This window comes from Lepus europaeus, chromosome 5 (genome assembly GCF_033115175.1).
Source record: "Lepus europaeus isolate LE1 chromosome 5, mLepTim1.pri, whole genome shotgun sequence".
NCBI classification, from domain to species: Eukaryota; Metazoa; Chordata; class Mammalia; order Lagomorpha; family Leporidae; genus Lepus; species Lepus europaeus.
This window is the reverse complement of record NC_084831.1, coordinates 123,675,782-123,695,075: the sequence shown is the minus strand read 5'-3', so window position 1 is coordinate 123,695,075 and position 19,294 is coordinate 123,675,782. Positions and strand designations below refer to the sequence as shown.

General features: G+C 38.1%; 1 protein-coding gene across 1 annotated transcript; it reads left to right on the top strand.

Annotated features, from left to right (window-relative positions):
* Nucleotides 1-997: 997 nt before the first annotated feature.
* On the top strand, nucleotides 998-18,093 carry LOC133759226 (olfactory receptor 10K2-like). Its single transcript, XM_062190170.1, has 5 exons — nucleotides 998-1,057; nucleotides 7,157-7,877; nucleotides 8,485-8,517; nucleotides 14,586-14,701; nucleotides 18,064-18,093. Exons 1-5 carry the CDS (start codon nucleotides 998-1,000, stop codon nucleotides 18,091-18,093), a joined length of 960 nt encoding a protein of 319 aa, XP_062046154.1.
* Nucleotides 18,094-19,294: the final 1,201 nt, after the last annotated feature.

Genomic DNA, 19,294 nt, shown 5'->3' with positions numbered 1-19,294 from the left:
TTTACTCTCATTCTTTCAGTTCCTTGAAATGTGCACCTGGAATTCAGACCACAAGGCAGTGGTCAATACCCATTGACAAAGGGATGGAAAGTGACATGGAGGTCACAATCATTGGTAACTTAACCATGAGGAAAGTGGAAACCAGAAAAATTGGAGATTAGATATTGAGAGGTGGCATTTCTTATTAAACTAAGGTATGTGTATCACTAGGTTAATGCTACAACGATTTATTCTCTCAATATTCAGCACATACTTGCTTAGTGTCTCCTACATGTGGTGACACACTACTGCATTAGTGTCTGGATGACAGAGAGGAAGACATGGTTCTCCTTCAGGTTACTCTGACCAGGACTTATACTGTAACAAAGTGACAAAGCCACTGCTCATTTCACCCTCCCAGCTAACAGAAAGAGTACAAAAACAGGTTTTAAGCTTAGCAAACATTTTTAACAATATACCTGTTATCATCAATTATCTGCATTGATATTGTTTTACAAATTAAATTATCTGCATTAATATTGTTTAAGAAATTAAAATAATTCAAATTTTCTAATATTATTGCCTCTTGACAGTGGCTTAGAGGCTTCTGTTCCCTAAGCCCTAAAGCTTAGACCCAATTTTGAGTAATTTGGTGTTTGGTACCTTGTCTCTATTTTCCACAATCAAAGGAGTTGCTAATTAAACCCAGTGCAACGTCTCCATGGTGATGTCTTTGGCATCAGGAGACTTAGAAGAACCGCCCGCTACCAATAAATACAATGGAAATGTCAACTGCTTTATGGTCACTATTAACAGTAACTTGTGGTCTTAGAGCAATTGGAACAAAATGACAGAGGGAAGTGTATACATTTAACTTTGGTCTGGGTCTACAGACCCCAGACCATCATCACATCTCTACAACCCAGTAGAGATAAACAGCATTTTACCCATTTTGACTTTTTGTGACTCTGACTCCTCTTAGGAGAGGAAAATGGCAGCTCTCCTATGAACATCAGACATGCAACTTGGACTGAGCGCCTACAGCACTGAGAAACTGGGTGATGCCGCGAAAATGAAGGTACACAGCTGTATCCAGAAGAACTGAGGTTTTCAAAAAATTCAGGTAAGGAAGGTAGAGGAGGAACCCAGGCCGGTTCAGTACCAGCAATGAAAAGAGAACCACAATTAAGTATGTGGCCTCCAAACAACATTAACCAGGATTACTTAATTTTTAAAATAAACTTATAAAGATCTACATGTAAAGTTTGTTATTTTTAAAGCTTTTTATTTATTTATTCATTCATTCATTCAAAAGCATAGTGACAGAGAGAAAGTAAGAGAAAGTAAGACAGGGAGATGGCTTCTATCTACTGGTTCACTCCTCAAATAGCCACAACATCCTGGGCTCAGACAGGCTGGTGTCAGGAGCCAGGAACTCCACTCTGGATTCCCACAAGGGGGACAGGGCTGTCTTGTGTTGCCTTCCCAGGTACATTAGTAAGAAGTAGAATCAGAGGGCAGCCAGGACTTGAATCAGCACTCTCATATGGGATGCCAGCATCGAAGCTGTGGCTTAACCTGTTGTGCCACAATGCAGACTCAAACATCGGCTGAGTCACGGCTCTTCCTAAATGTATATAGGTACTCTTAATATGATTTCATTAAATAAGGCACTGCAATTTTAAATGTATGTTCTTAAAAAAGTCTTAGTAAATATGATATATAAGTAAATTATTAAATATGAATATAATTATGTGGGATCCAGACAAAGTTGCGATGCCTAACGCAAGGCTGAGAACTTAGTGGTCTCCAAATAATTACAGGTGATGGATAGAGAGCAGCACTGCTCTCTGGGGCCACAAAATAAGAAACAGGCAGATGATTAGCGCAAGAACGTAAAGGAGACATGAATAACTGCTACATAAAAAAGAGAAAGTTATTATCTGCATAACTCACATCTTCAGGAGGCAGTCTAACACTGGGAGACACTTTCGTCAGAGAAACAGAAGACTTCTGTTCTGTTTCCATCGCATCGCCACTCATTTTCTGGTCTTGGGATTCCCAGAACACTCTCTGAGGCTTAATTTCTTCATCTGCCCAATGAGACTTCTGGGATAGCTGCTTAGCACATCTGTAGTTATAAAATCAATGACTATGGCATTCCAAAGATTCTCCTGGGTAAGTAATCAGGACTACTTTCACATCCCTTTCCCAGTCTTGTGAAGCAAAGCCATCTTTACTCTCTTAAATCCTTCCTGAAAGCTATGGAGATGCAGGAATCAATATGAAAGTTATACTCCCAAAACTGTCAACGCACTCTGGTCCTATTCAGTTCTAAGATATAACCAGCAGATTAATATCTGTGTGACTCTTAACCATTGAAAAATCATCATCTTATTCATTTGATTTGCTGATATCAGTCAATTTGGCTAATTTAAGAGTGAAGCTCATTATAAGGATGAATAAATGGATTCAGACATATAAAAATTACCTACATATGTTAGGGTTGGGATTTGAGCCTGTAACAAGATTTTATCAGTGGTCTTTTTTCTTTAAATGCCTCCATATAGAAGGAGGGTGACAGAAAACTGCTTTCTCTTTCAAAACACACACACACAAACACACACACACACTCACATACACAGATTTTTCCCCGTTCTATGTTGGTTCCACTAGCTTTTCAGACTTAAGAATATCCAAGCTCTTTGTTTTTCAAATTTCTCTCTTTATTAATGGAGACATTAACAGTAATAACTAACAAGGTCACTGTAAGCATCAACTGAAAGAATATATACAGTAATATTTTCACCCTATGTATAATATAGAAAGTATGTAGTAAATACTAACCTGCATTATGTTTCTAGAAGACAGATCTGAATTTTAGTTGATAAACTGGTATCAAATTTGTCTCTTGCTTTTTTTCTCTTTCTGGAAATATCAAAAGTAATATCAGTATATTGGTAGGCTGGAATGCAGCTATCCAAAAAATTAAGTCTATCTTTTGCTTTTTTCATTAATTTGTTTCCTATATGTTTTCTTATTTTAAAATTGACATAAAATTATATATATTTATCATCTACAATATATTTTAATGTATGTACACACTATGGAATAATTAAGTCTAGCTATTTACCATATGTATTACCTCATATTGTTACCATTTCTGTGGTGTAAACCCTTAATATCCTCTCTCTTGGCATTTTCTGGGAATCAATATATCATCCTTAACTGTGAGTCTGTGGTCATAATGTGAATTTTTTTGCTAAGAAAACTGAAGGACTATGTAAACTTGATTTTCCTTTGGAAAATGCGCTACAGCAAAACAGAAGGGTATTTTTGCAATAATAAAGGTTCAATAAGCATTAAGTAAATGAATAATCAATCTAATCCAATTTTCTACACAAGTAATTCCATTCATATCTAGCCTGTATTTATCATCCAAATGCTTTTAGGTGATATTAAAATGCTACTTGTCCTTCAAAGTCTTCTCTAAAATTTTTTGGCTTTTCCTAAAAATTTTCAATAATTTTTGCTTGTCCTGAAACTTCTTTTATGATGTTTATGATAGTTTCTGAGATATCTGTTTGATTCTCTTTTCTTCAAGAAGGAAACAATAATTCTTTTTTTATTTATACCTGTAGAATTTAGAACATAACAGAAATCATGAAATCATAAAAATATGAGAATCACTAGATGACCTACTTCAATCTTTTGTAGTTCAATTAGTGATTACGATGATACCTAAATATGTAAATATAACATCTTACACATTTACTTCTTTAATAATTATAAAGTATCCATAATGAGAAACTCTCTAAATTAATATAAGTATATGACTAAGATAACTTACAATTTGAACTTCAAGGGTTATCTCCTGCTCCCCACCCCCAAAACAGAAAGTTCAGATAAATCTTTGCTTCTTCAAGGGGTAGATAATCTGCATGTATGACTATGGAGAACAATCAGGTACCAGCAGATTTGCATGACACTTCAAGGTCTATAAATTTGCCTTCTTCCCTGCTCAGAGCAAAACTCCTTGGAAAACCACATCACCTTTAGTTAGGCTTGAGAGACTGAAAGAAATGCTGACAGCTCTTATGTTCTCCTTTCTGGTAAAGTACAGAGAGTACAAGAATAAAGTAATGAAATAATGTATTAAGCAGTCTCTAGCTACTGAAAAAAAAAAGACTCTTAGATAATTTAATATCTTACCACTAGAATACATCTGAGTAAGGATTAAAGCCTATTTCTGTAAGCTCAAAACCCATTTTATTCTAATATTACAAAACATTACTTGTGCCTCCAAGGATATGTAGAATTCATTTGTACTGCTGAGAATTAGGGAATATAGAGTTAGAAAGATAGGAGCAATAAATCTACCAACTAATCAGGCAATAGAAAACCTTACATTAGGCTTCAAACAAACAGCATGTAGAAAAAGATAGGGAAAGAAAGAATATAGGCCCTCTCCACAGGGATGAGGGGTGTAGTGTTAAGCATAACTATACCAGAAAAAAACACCATGAACCAGGTCATGCTCTTCCAGAAGCAACTGGGCTTATCTGAACTGTTCGCACGTTGGAATTACATGTCATAGAAACTAAATAGTGCCCAGTGTCATATTTTTCTAAGCATTTTATAGTTCATCTTTCCATAATAGACATAAAAAATAGAAATAAATTCAATAAAAATTGTTTTCTAAAGATATATAGAAGATGTCTCTCTTGAACACGCCATAATTTGAAATGCACATTTATCATTCCAACCACTAGTTTTTAACCATAATCTCTGTTTCTCTACACCTCTCACCTTTGAATCAGGAGCAGCCTTAGACTTTGCAATGAAACCTACTTGTATGTCCATCTTTATCACATACCTAGTGCCTTGCACATGATTATAATCATACTGCTTAACAGTTAGTGTGTACCATCTGTTATTCTTGACTCAGTAGTTCTCTGCAGGAGTATGACACATTGTCAAATTTTTTGCTATTAACATTCATTTAGTGACAAAATTTTTAAATGAGATAAATTTAAAGTCGTCTTTATTATTTCCCTCATATTCATTTGCATTCTGATATACTCTAAGAGTTAATGCACTAAGAAATGGAAGTAATCTCAATTACATAGAACTCCAATGGGCATATTCTCTCCTCTGAGACATTTTCTATTATAAACTGAGGTTTAGATTTGAATGGGTAACATCTACCTCATGTGCTAAAGAAACTCTTATATATTCTTGCTACTGAGTAACGTGTGCCCTTGATAAGCTAGTACTCCAGACTGTTTCACACTTTGACTCCTAAGAAGCCTGTGATGCACTGAATGAGATTGGAACCAACAAAACAAGTCATCTCTTTTACTTCACTTATTGACTGAAAATTTATTAGACACAATATGATTCTAGATATGAGGAGAATTCAGGTGAAGTTATATATGATGGTACATCAAGAAATTCACGAAAAATCTTTTTGAAACCCTGAAAAACTAGTGGAATTCAAAAAGTTCATGGAAAAATCTGTATTATGAAAGAATTATACATGGATTTAAAAATGTTTGCAGTAAAATAACTATTTAATTCCATTTCTTGTAAACTTGTTGATAAACTTGTATAACTCACATATTTATTTCAAGGACATTAAATCCAATGAAGACAAACAAAAGAAAAATTTGAAACCATATTTCCAAATTAGCTAAATGTCATATCAAATGGGTAATCAATGTCCTACATGAGTTCTGAGGAAGAAACAAATCCTTTTATGAGGATGTATTAAAGAAGCTTCCAAAAGGTGTGAATTTGACTAAGGTTTCAGATTAACCATGAAATGTCTGCAAATACAATATCTATAACTAGCAGCATGAGTAAGGAATAGAGTCAAGGAAAGGCACAACTTACTCACAATCATGATGCATCCCATAAAGTCTACAGAGGAACATTAGAAATATAGTTTGATACCTCAAAAAATAAGACTTAGGAAACCATAAAGATTCTGAACCTTGCACTATAGTCATGAGTAATATTTTTAAGTAGGGGAAATATGAAACAATTTATGTATCAGAAATTTAGTCTGTCATCAGGGAAAAATAAAGAGATGGGAGAGTGGCAATGGGAAACAAGGCCAGAGCATGACTTCAATGGGAGTTAAGGAAAGTGATAAAGTTGAGTAGAATCCTGATAGAAGAAGACTCCTTGCAGGGGGAATGCATCTCAGGAAAGCACTGGGGATGTACGGACTATTGAATCTTGGAATAGATGCTTAGAAAAAAGAACAGAACCTTTTAGAGTCTTTTGGAACATCCCATTTCAGAGCACTGGTTTCAGGCCCAGCTGTTCCACGTTGATCTAGCTCCCTGCTCAAACCCCTGGAGAAGCAGTAGAAGATGGCCCAACTCCTTCGGCCCTTGTCACCATGTGGGAGATATAGATGGAATTCCTGACTCCTGGATTTGACCAGACCCAGCACCACCATTGTGACCTTTTGGAAAGTGAACCAGAGGATGAAAGATCTATATATTTCTGTCTCTCCATATCTCTCTGTCACTCTACCTTTCAAATAAATATTTTTTTTTAAAAAAGAGTTAAGATATCAAACTAAGGCTCAGCATAATGAAACTATGAGAAGGTAGAACCAGCAGGTTCCTGCCAAGAAGTATGCAAATAGGATCAGAGAGAATGTGGGTCAAGGTTAGGGTAGGACTAAAACTAAATATAGGATTTTAGGAATCAAGAAAATGATAACAGAAAGCTATGGAAGAGTATGTGAATTACATACAAGAGTATGTGAATTATATACAAATGATTTATTTTGCAACTTGCAGGAAGTATTTCTTTGAGTGAATGTGGATGCAAGAGAGCCAAATGGACAACTGTGACAAAGGAATCTAGGCGTTGCAGGTGAAGAATGTGAAAAAAAAAAAAAAGACATGCCATGGGAATATAGATGAAAGGAAACTTGACCTGAGAAATATAAAAACTTTTTAGCTTAAGTATTAGAATCATCTGGAGATGCAAAGTCTGAAGTACAGATCTTTGATACTTCATATGCTTTGATGAAACAAGAGAGAGGAATGATCAATTTTTAATTTAAAATTTGAGATCATGTGCTCCATGATGATCGATTTCCTATTATTGTACTGATTTTCATATTTCTCTGGCACTGTCTCCTCTTCTCTTCCAGATGTCTTCTGATGATGTACACTCCGTGGAATGGGTCAATGAGACTGTGGTGAGAGAGTTTGTCTTCCTGGGCTTCTCCTCTCTGGCTGGGCTGCAGCAGCTGCTCTTTCTTGTCTTCCTGGTCGTCTACCTGTTCACTCTGGGCACCAACGCCATCATCATTTCCACCATCGTGCTGGACAGAGCCCTCCACACTCCCATGTACTTCTTCCTTGCTGTCCTCTCCTGCTCTGAGACTTGCTACACCTTCGTCATTGTACCCAAGATGCTGGTAGACCTGCTGGCCCAGAAGAAGACCATCTCCTTCCTGGGCTGTGCCATCCAGATGTTTACCTTCCTCTTCCTCGGCTGCTCTCACTCCTTCCTGCTGGCGGCCATGGGTTATGATCGCTATGTGGCCATTTGTAATCCACTGCGCTACACAGTGCTCATGGGGCCTGGGGTGTGTGTGGGCCTAGTGGCTGCTGCCTGTGCCTGTGGCTTCACTGTTGCACAGATCATCACCACCTTGATATTTCACTTGCCCTTCTACTCCTCCAACCAGCTCCACCACTTCTTCTGTGACATCTCCCCTGTCCTCAAGCTGGCATCTCACCATAATCATTTTAGTCAGATTGTCATCTTCATGCTCTGTGCATTGGTCCTGATTATTCCTCTGTTGTTGATCTTGGTATCCTACATTCACATTATCTCTGCCATTCTCCAATTCCCTTCCACACTGGGCAGGTGCAAAGCATTCTCTACCTGTGCTTCTCACCTCATTGTCGTCACTGTCCATTATGGTTGTGCTTCCTTTATCTACTTAAGGCCTAAGTCCAACTACTCCTTGAACCAGGATGCTCTAATATCAGTATCCTACACCATCTTAACTCCATTGTTCAACCCAATGATTTATAGCCTGAGAAACAAAGAATTCAAATCTGCTCTTCATAGGGTTGTAGGAAGAACAATTTCCCTGCCATGTTAACCAGGGCTATGCTTTTCCAAACAATGAAACATTAGGTATGTAGGGGAAAATTCCCAGAACAAAAATGATCAAGCATCAAACATTGTGTTCAGGAACAGAGACTGTTTTTTATTCATCTACATGTATAAAATGCAGAAAAACATAATTTCTTGCCATGATCACATGAATTGCTGCCTGTTGAGGTTTTTAGTTTTTGTGTTTTGTTTTGTTTTTCTGTTGCATGAAAATAATGAATGGCAAAATTATAGAAAAGCATACATGTGCTAAGAATTCTAGACTCTGGAAAATACTATCACCTTATCTCAGCCAGATTAGAAAACTAACCTTGAGAAATATGGTGACACTATAACTCTGACTTACAGGGACCCAGGAAGTTCCCATTTCTAGACTGCTATGTTTGTTTTTTCCCCCAAATCTCCATCTTTCAATACAGTCAGCTCACAATTTTTAAATGAGATAATGTTTGTAAAGTTCTTATTGCATTGTTTGGTGCATAAGATACATCCAATTAATATTCAAGTAAGAAAACCGCAGAAAAGTTATACATTTCTGTATTTATCCTGTATTAATGAAAGTTTTTATTTTATTTTTAATGCTTTCATTGGTATGTTTCAGAGACAGAGAGATAGATAGACCTGCTGGTTCATTCTCCAAATGCCCACAAGGACTGGGCTGAGTCAGGTTGAATCTGGCAGCTAGAAGCTCAACACAGGTCTGGAATTGTGAGCAGAGCTGGTACTTTAATCCAGGCACTCAGATATGGCCCTTTTGGTAACATGGTGTCTTAACCATTAGGTCAAATTTCTGTCCCTGTTTCTTTCACTTTCTATGCACTGACACGAATCTTGATTGGCACATATTGAAGATATTCAAAGCAACATATGTTTTAATAAAGACCTAAAACAGACAAAGTTGCCAACAAAGTCAAGCCAAGTTCATTTCACCAAAGCTTCACCAAATGTTAAGAGTAATCAGTTTTTGTTTCTGTTCATGCGAGTCTAGGGTCTGCACATGCATTTGAGGCCAGAACTTGAGTTACCTGTTTTAATGATCTCTTTCTTCAGCAGGAATGAGAGCAAACAAGGAACTCTACAGTAGAGATGTCTTTTTATATATTATAGTTCATTTTGAGGTGCACTTGCAAACAAAGGTCTCCTGATAGATTTATTTTGTTTCGAAGACATTTCCCCACCTCTACCAAGCATAATATCACTTATATATGCATTCTAGGGGTGGAAGTAAGAGGTAATAATGTACCATGTTTCACTCAGAAATTCTGTGTCTTAGAAGATGTTGCACTTGTTGTCCAAGAGTGTAAGTGAATACTATCCCTTCCATGTCTTTGAAGAATGAGACTTCCTGAGGATAGGCCCTGAATATGACAATGACTAAAGAAAAATTGATTTCTGGCCAGCGCTGTGGCTCACTCCACCTGTGGCACCGGCACCCCAGGTCCTAATCCCGATCAGGGCACCGGTTCTGTCCCGATTGCTCCTCTTCCAGTCCAGCTCTTTGCTGTGGCCCGGGAAGGCAGTGGAGGATGGCCTAAGTGCTTGGGCCCTGCACCCACATGGGAGACCAGGAGGAAGCACCTGGCTCCTGGCTTTGGGTCGGCGCAGTGTGCGGGCCTTAGCGGCCACTTGGGGAGTGAACAAACGGAAGGAAGTCCTTTCTCTCTGTCTCACTGTCTAACGCTACCTGTCAATAAATAAATAAATAAATAAATAAATAATTTTTTTTAAAGTTTAAAAAAAAAGAAAAATTGATTTCTGTGGCCACCAAGTTCTATTCTTCTTGACCCTATTTTTCTTCATCACCCTAGGTCCTCCAACCTATCAAGTAGACCCATGAAAATAAAATGAAATAATAATCTCTGATGTGAATTCGTTCAATTTGTTCATTGTTCACACCTGCATTGTATGCTAGTGCTTACACATATTGACTTCATTTATGCTTTGTTGCAGCACTGGGAAGTGTAGATTATGATCCACACATTTTGCAGATGAGAAAAATTAACATTCAGGGAATTTAAACTACTTATCTACTAATAAATAAAATGTGAAATACTGATACTGAGGCCACACAAGTTAGTTAGTCCCACAGTTAATTCTCCTCCAGTGCTCTCACATGACCCTTTGCAAAGACTATGGCATTTTTAGTTGATATAGGGTAATGTGCATAAGTTTGCATCTTTAGTAACTGAAGATTAAGCCATGTAATATTTGTAGAAAAGATACACTCTTAGCATTAGGTAAATGGCTTTCAAATCTAATTCCTTTCTAAGACTTGTAGATACTATTATCTGAAGTCAGATATGGGAATACAGAACTGACAAGTATGCAGGATCACTTTGTGTTAGCTCATGAATTGTTGGAGTGACTCTCCGGACATTTTAAACTTCCTCTTATTTTTTGTGATGTGACTGAAGAACTAAATTGACTTTGGGCCTACTCCACCCACATAGATTAAAACTGAACATCTTAGTCTCACTGTTCTTCTTTTCACAAACACCCCTTCTCCACACCTCTCTCTCTCTCTCTCTCTCTCTCTCCCTCTCTCTCTCTGTCACACACACACACACACACACATATACAGACACACAAACACCCTTGGTTAATTTTCTCTCTAGTCTCCAACCATATATAACTTACAGGAAAATTGCAAGACCTTTAGACTTGGAGTTGGCTTAGGAACAGAGACAAGTGCCTTAGGTCTCATAATTAGGACATGTAGTTCAACTGCGCTTACAGAGAAATTTGTACTTGAGTTTTAGTGATACTCTCAGCCAAGAACAATAAATTTGCATTTTTATTTCCCACTCAATATTGTATATTATCCATCTATCTCCTTTGATAGTATCATAGGAAAGAGAAAAGGCAAAAGCTCAAAATTAGAGCTATGAAATTTCTGTTACTTTGACCACAGAAAACAAAATAGCACTAAAATTGGACTGAGCTTATCAGTTTAGCTTTGTGTGTTAGGACTGATCTGGTAAAACAGCCTTTAATTTTAAGATGAACAATTATAAATAAAGTCATAAGACATTCACAAGGACAAGTGATTGATTAGGTTGATTGGGTAGCTGCATCAAAAAAATACAAGTACTCATTTTTAATTAGTATATTTAATTAGTATGTTAATAGTGTCACACATTTTCAGAAAACTCTCCATTGTAAAATAAAATATTACTTCTACTGGGCAAACTTAGTTCTAGACACCTCTCCAAGACAGCAAGCATCTTTCACTTGAGAAGGTAATTCCTCAGAAAAGTGCCCATGCCCATTAAAATTGTGTGCGGCCATCCTTTTTTTATAATCCCTTGTAATTAACATGTGTCACTGGCATAAGTGTACCTGTCTTTAATAGGAACTTAAGTCCAATACCAGAAAATACATTGCAGCTTTGTCTAATGGAAATGCAGTCATAAATTCATGACAAAATAGGATTTTAGAAATCTCTCTTCTCTAGCAAATTACCCCAATCCTCTATGCCTTAACAGTTTTCATGTGTTGATTCAACCTCATTCAGTGCTTAATGAGATTATTTCCTATGTTTTCCTCTCAAACTTTCGTACTTCTTCAATTTTCCTAATCATTCCACTTTACTTTGAACTTTCCTTTCTTTTAGAACTCATTCCACTTTGTGATTCTTCACTCGTTGTGTCTTAGGCAAAATGCCCATTTCCTTTGCTAAATCAATATTAACAAGATGGAAAGAACTTGTATTAAAACATTATTCAGTAATAACCCCCAAAGGGATATGAACACACAGCTACAGAACAGATGTTGTGTTTGTGGTTGGCTAAAGACCAAATGAGATATCAGCAGTGATGATCCTCAATGCAAAAGCTCAGAATGAATTGGTTGGAGAGGTAAACTCTGTGCAGTGCTGATCCTGGAAAGTAGGATAATGTGCTAGATGCTATGTTTTTGCCCTAAGGACTCTGAATTTTAACAGTTAATTCCAGAACATCCTACAAAAAAGGATATCAATATACAGGCTTAGACGTGGGATATAAGAGTTCTTTTAGGAATCCAGCCTACCTGTATGAAAATATCAGTGGAGGGGGCCAGCACCATGGGTCACTTGGTTAATGCTCCGCCTGTGGTGCCGGCATCCCATATGGATGCCGGGTTCTAGTCCCAGTTGCTCCTCTTCCAGTCCAGCTCTCTGCTCTGGCCCAGGAGGTCAGTGGAAGATGGACCAAGTACTTGGGTCCCTGCACCCGCATGGGAGACCAGGAGGAAGAACCTGTCTCCTGGCTATGGACTGGCACAGTGCCGGCCGTAGGGGCCATTGGGGAGTGAACCAACGTAAGAAGACCTTTCCCTCTGTCTCTCTCTCTCACTGTCTATAACTCTGTCAAATAAATTTTAAAAAAGAAAAAGAAAATATCAGTGGAAAGTGGTTGCCATATGAGGAATTTTAAGTATTCACCTCAAAATACTTCCAGAAACATACTTTCACTGTCTACTCTAGACTTTTAAAATAAAGCTGTAAAAACTCTTCAAGGGATACAGAATGAAAGGGGTTACACAACAATTCACTGTATCAATTTTGTGGAGAGACCAATGAATTCTCAATTTAAAATTTGAATGATTTCCAGTCAAATGCCAGTTTTCCAGTAATGTGATGATTATCCCTGAATTTCAATTGAGGGACTGATAATGAATAAGTATCCAAGGATCTTCTGAAAAATAGTAGTAAAACTTGCCCTCTCTGAAAGTGAAACACACTATAAAATGAAAACTATTAAAACAGTATGATACTTCAGCAAGCTGGAATCATAGATCAAAGCACAGAGGGAGAAATCCAAGTGTAGAATTCAAATGAGCTTGACCGGTGCCCTGGCTCACTAGGCTAAACCTCCACCTGTGGCACCGACACACCGGGTTCTAGTCCCGATTGGGGTGCCGGATTCTGTCCCGGTTGCTCCTCTTCCAGTCCAGCTCTCTGCTGTGGCCCGGGAAGGCAGTGGACAATGGCCCAAGTGCTTGGGCCCTGCACCCGCATGGGAGACCAGGAGGAGGCACCTGGCTCCTGGCTTTGGACCAGATCAGCGCAGCACGCTGGCCTTAGCAGCCATTTGGGGGATGAACCAACGGAAGGAAGACCTTTCTCTCTGTCTCTCTCTCTCTCTCACTGTCTAACTCTGCCTGTCAAAAAAAAAAAAAAATTCAAATGAGCTAGAAAATATTATTTCTAAAAGAAGTAGATTTATACATACGGTATTCTTACAAAGTCTTAGATTAATTTTCACAACTTACTCTAAAATAAAATAGATAAGATAGTAGCATATTCAAAAAGTATTAATTAAAAGAAAATTTAAGAAAACACATGCAATTTTGGAGAGCTCACTATGCCCTATACATGAAAATAGAAGTGATGAGCATAATTAAAAATTATTTGAATATATAAATTATTTATACAAAAAATGAATTAGCAACTAATTAAAATAAAGGACAAAATATACAAAAATACTTCAAACACAATTGAGATGCAGAATTACTTCTTTAACAGAAAGAAATTTGAATGTGATAATAAGGAAAGATAAATAATTTACAAAATGAAAAATATGGATGAACAAGTGTTACCGGAGAAATTGCAGGGTTCTTGTCTTCGCGCAAGAAAGAATTCAGGCGTGAGACAGAGTAGTGGGAGGTAAAATAGCAAGGTTTATTAGGAAGGGACATCTGTAGGGACGGATGGGCACCTCTCCAGACAGGACCTGAGAGAGAGTGCCCAGTCCCTCAGACTGGGGGAGAGCGGGGCTGCATGGGTGAGTGGAGAGTACACCCGGCCAGGCCAGGCGGGCGGCTCAGCAAAGATGCAGAGAGCTGAGCGCGCGCAGTCCAGTTGAGGCTGGGGGTTTTAAGGAGATGGGTCTTGCTTCCCCACCTCTGCTCCTCTTGGAACAAAGGGCTTTTTGGATGTAAATAGAAAAACTTCTCTTGAAGGTCTGAAACAAAGGACTTTATGGATCAGACCTGAGGAAGGGAGCAGGGTGTTTGACATGCAGATACTGGGCTGCACCTGGGAGATTGTGGAAGATTTATCAGGCAGGAAGCAGGAGGGGTGAGGGGCTCCACCTGGCAGGTTATCAGGTAGAAGGGGGCAGGGCAGGCAGGATGCGAAATCTGGGCTTCCCCTGAAACCTTGTTAGGATGACTTTGAGATGCAGATGCATATAGATGTCTTCTCTTTAGGCCTGTCACACACACATAAGCTCATAACTGACTTCCTACTTAACACAAGCACTTCAAAAAAGATAATTACAGTCAATTTATAGAAAAGCTTAGAAAAAAATGCCCATTGTATAAATAGTTGAACTAATGCAATTTAAGACAAAGAATTTGTGTTATACCAGATGATTTAATGTCAGTGATTTAATTGTTCTGAAAATGGAAAAATTAGATTTTCTTTTACACATCTTCTCAATGTGGACATTGATACGTACTTTCAGATCTTCAGTTTGTGGTATGCATCAAAAACCATAAAAATGTTAGAAGACTAAAAACTATCACTTCTAAAATTTTCCCAGAAATATTAACGAGCAAGGATCAAGAGCCGTATCACAAGGTATTTTTAAAACTTAGTCTGCACATTTTTTAAGGCAGTAAGTCTATTGCTTTGGTATTGACAAATCCCTTCAACCCCGGTTTTGATGACCTTAAGTCAGTTACACACCATCTCTTTACCATAATGGACGGAACCATGCGCACACTTAGCAACTACCCTGCTTATGTTTCTTGATACCATTCTTGCTTTTTTATCTACCATCCCATTACCCCAAGACAATAATCCTTTGCAAATCCATTCATTGGACTTCCAGACAGGTTGCCCGAGAGTGCTCAGATGCAAAGTCATAGAGAGACAAGGAAGGGATCAGAGGTTAGTAGAGGGTCTGCTGGGTCAGGGCTGCTCAGCTGGAAGGAGAATCTAGGCTTTTTCCTCTTCTTACTTCAGACTCTCCCTTTTGGTGTCCTCTGCAGTGTGCAACAGCTATTTTGTTTAGTTTTTCTACAATCTACAGCAGCCTGAGAGTTTCTTTGTTACATTTAATTTCATTGTTAATATTTAGGAGCCCTCATTCTAGATCGCTTTATGAGGATGGCCCATTGAGAAGGCATAACTGGAATCCATATCAGCTGTTGAAGTATTTCCTACTATCAGCTCTAGTGCCCTATTCAGGGCCATTATATTTGCCTTTGTGCAAATGCCCGAAGGGGGATTCTTACCTTTAGCAGTTCCTTGTGAAGACACATTGCAAATCTGCCCTCTGTTGACCATTTACAATAAAACTATTTTCATTTACCAATCACATTGCTCTCGCATTAGGCAGAGGTTCACTTGTGAGATCTGTTCTACTTGAGTACTGTGGATCCATCACTTCTGAGAAACCAGGTGTTAGGGGTCCCTGAGACACTGGCAGCATTGTAGTAGTGTTCAGGGTCTGGTAGGTTTTCACGGTGATGTTCAGAGTACTCAGGCATAAGGCATGATATTGCCACTTTTGTCCACCAGTCAACCAATAGTGCCCCTTTTGTTTCCAGAATATTTGCTACCTGATATGGGGTCCAGAAAGTTTGAGAGTTTTCCATAGTTTTTCTACATACCTGACCAGTGAATCCATGGTTGCAATTGCCCACAGGAAGTGCAGCTATCCCTGGGACACTGTATCCAACTATTTAGAAAAATAATCCGCCATTTGTATTAATGGCCTCAACATTTGTGTTAGGATTTCTGCTGAGTTTCTCTGTCTTTCATGTGCATAGAGATCAAAGATTCTTCTAGATCAGGCAGTCCTAAAGTGAGGGCACCCAGGAAAAGCTGCATTAGCTTGTTCAGAGATGATAGAAATCTTAATTCTATTCAAAGGAGTCAGCTTCCTATCCTTCTAACATGTCATAGAGGTAATTTGTCATTAGCCCAAAATTGGGTATTGAAATCTGGCAGAAGATAACAATTGTTTACTAATCTTGGATAGAGCTGAGTTATCCATTCCCATTGTGTGGTTTTGGAGATTTTTTTTAAAGCTCAGGGATTTCTTTTTTAAAGCCTAGATACTTCATAGTTTCTTTAAAAATATGTGCATTTTCTCATAACAATTTTATTGCCTTTCTGCTAGAAAACTAAAGTTTTAATGGTATTGTAAAAATCCTCATTTGAGGGACTAGTTTTAAGAATATTACCCACATACTGTCAGGTAGTTCATTTTTTAAATTGGTGCCTGTCAGATCTCTACTCAAAATTTTCCCAGAAAGTGTAAGAAAGTTTTGAAATCTTTGTGGTATAGAACAGCCTAATAATATTGAAATTCCTGATGAGTTTTTATTCTGTCCACAAACAGCTCTTGAGATTCAGATCCAAGGAAATGCAAAAGAATGTAAATACCTTTAAGTCTAAAACAATATCATAGTTACTATCCCCTGGCAATCCCACCAACCAAGCTTAGGGGCTCCCTATCTTGGGATAAAAGCCCTCAAGTGCTTCATTCTTCGCCCTGTATAAACTTATATTCATCAATCTGGATTTCTTAGTAGATAATATCTAGGGGTGTCAGGACATGTAGTAGACTTGATTGAGGACTGTATTTACAACTAGTAACATTCTAGCTGTTGTTTTGGCTCTCAGAAGAGATTGCTTGGCCCTGGGCCATTGCTGTGTCCTTTTTACATCTTACAGGTTGCACACTGACAAACCACCCTACCTGATTCTGGGCCCATAATTTTTGGTTAACCTAGGCCAAAATGCCTTCTGAATGATCTTGGGATTCTTGGGTGTCTCATGTAGGACATCCATCAAGGATTGTGTACCTTGGCTCCTTGAGACTTTGAGTTCTGCCTACTCTTGACATAAATACACAGCAGTACCCAATTTAGTTAGCATGTCTTCCAAATAACAGGTTGGGACACCCAAGTACATTTGCCTAGCAACTGTGGGAAAGAGTATGGAAATTTATTTAAAAAAGAAAACACCTAGAAATAGATTACCAGCAATCCACTTCTGGATATATACCCAAAAGACAGGAACACATTATACCAAAAGGTACCTGCACCACTATGTTTATAGCAGCAGTGTTCACAATAGTCAAACTATGGACTCAACCAAGGTGTCTATCATCAGATGAATGGATAAAGAAAATCAGTATACATACACAATGGAATATTATTTAGCTATGGAAAAGAATGGAATTCTACCATTTGCAGCAAAATGGATGCAAATGGAGGACATCATGTTAAATGAAGTAAGTTGGACCCAGAAAGACAAATACAACGTGTTCTCCCTTATATGTGGGAGCTAAAATTTTTTGAAAAGGAAAATAAAAAATAAATAAATAAGAAATGGCTTTGTGTTTCAGCATTGCTGCACATATAGTAGTGTCAAACTTCGTTTCATACCTTTGTCAACTTAATGGTTAAAAATGTTATATTACCATAGTTTTAATGACCTGTGAATACTTTGAAATTTACTAAAAATGAATGAGATAGTCAGTTTTCCATTTCATTATTGTTTGTAGCCTTTGACCATTTTTCTGCCAAACTAGAGTCTTTGTTTCTTGGACTCTTTGTTTACTCAAGCATTAAGCTTGACTATAGTGCAAATTAAAAATATATTATCTCAAAAGTGAAGGAAAGAAAGGATAAGGGAGAGGGACAGAGGATGGGAGGGAGAAAGAGAATGTCATTATAATCTTAGACTTTATCTATGAAGTAAACTGAAACAGTTAAAAACTGAAAAATAAAATAAAAATTTTAAAAAGAAAAAAAAAGAACATGTAGAAACGAGCAAGTCAGAGCTTTAGAACTTACTCACAGATCAGAATCCCCAGAAATCTCCTTATATCACTTTTCTCTGACACTTTAATAATGCGTTATCAATACAGAGTATATGACTCCAGTGTTAAGTAAAAACTCTAATTTCTCTTCTTCTATTTCTAGGTAATCCAAGACTTCTCAGAAGAAGTCTGAATTTTATCAAGAGAAGCCAATCAGGGAGCCTTTGACCCCGCCACTCTTCTTCTATCAAGAAGGAGTTGGAAGGAATCAGGTTTTCCTGGAGCCCACCTGGAGGCATCTTGGACACTTCTGTTTTTAATGTCTCTCCTACTTGGAGTCTGCTCACTCATTGGGCCCTAACTTAGTTGGTGGCTTACTGGAGGCTGCTGTTACTCACTGTAGTATCTTCCCTTATTCTCCCAGGTTACCTATGGCAGACTTGAGAACAACAGCCAACACAGAGATCTTCTATGTGCTGGTTTACTCCCCAGATGCCCACAACTTGAAGGGGTCTGCCAGACTAAATTGTCGTTGAAGAGGTCTGGCATACACTTTTTAAAAATGTATTTTTAGTTGTCACCGATCAAATAGATTCTTTCATAAAATCTTTTGAACACCTACAAATGCAATAACTCACATGCAAATAACCACAATTTGATTTTTCCCCAATCTTTATTTGCTTTTTTATTATCTTATTATATACCCTGGGGACTGCAAGTAAACTGCTGAATAACATAGCATTAATGGGCGTTTGAATCTCAAATGCAAACCATCCAACATTTTACTACTAGGTTTGACACTCACTCAAGATTCTTTGTAGATAAGCCTTATCAGATTAAGAAAATATCTTTCTATTTCTGGTGGGGAAATTACAATACTTTTTTTTCCAATTCCAAGAAAAGAATTCTGTGTCATGGGGATTAAACTCAATGTAGATCATTTTTTATTATCAGTTTACAAGGAGACCCAACAGGCCAGTCCACTGCAGTGGCTTTCAATGTGGTAAGCCTGGGCTTCAGCAGAAGTCAACTTGTGAAGAGCTCTGGCAGCTCTGCCAAGAGTTGGATCACTGGAAATGGACCTGCCCTGGAGTCGAAGGATGCCCAGGTCAGAGCCACAGATCTTATTGGCTCTAAGCTGAAAAGCCCTTCACTCAGCCCAACTTCCAAAGTGACCACTGCAGCTGAGGGGACAGCCAAGTAGGGTCTGCAACATTGAAGGCAGAACTGTAAATTTCTTGTTAGAGATGCCACCTGCCTTTACCTGGCCAGCTCTCCTCCCAGGCCAGCCAAGTAATGAAAGTCAACAGAGTGCCTTCCCCTAAGAGGTTCACACCTCCCTTAGGATGTACCCCATGTGAAGAGATAGATAGGTCTGGGCCTCTTAACTTACA

Bases quoted from the DNA above. Each gene is read 5' to 3' on its own strand.
- LOC133759226 (XM_062190170.1), top strand. From the start codon at position 998: ATGCAACTTGGACTGAGCGCCTACAGCACTGAGAAACTGGGTGATGCC. The intron at 1,058-7,156 runs GTACACAGCTGT...CTTCTCTTCCAG, and splicing joins GTGATGCCGCGAAAATGAAG to ATGTCTTCTGATGATGTACA. The intron at 7,878-8,484 runs GCAGGTGCAAAG...TCTGACTTACAG, and splicing joins CCAATTCCCTTCCACACTGG to GGACCCAGGAAGTTCCCATT.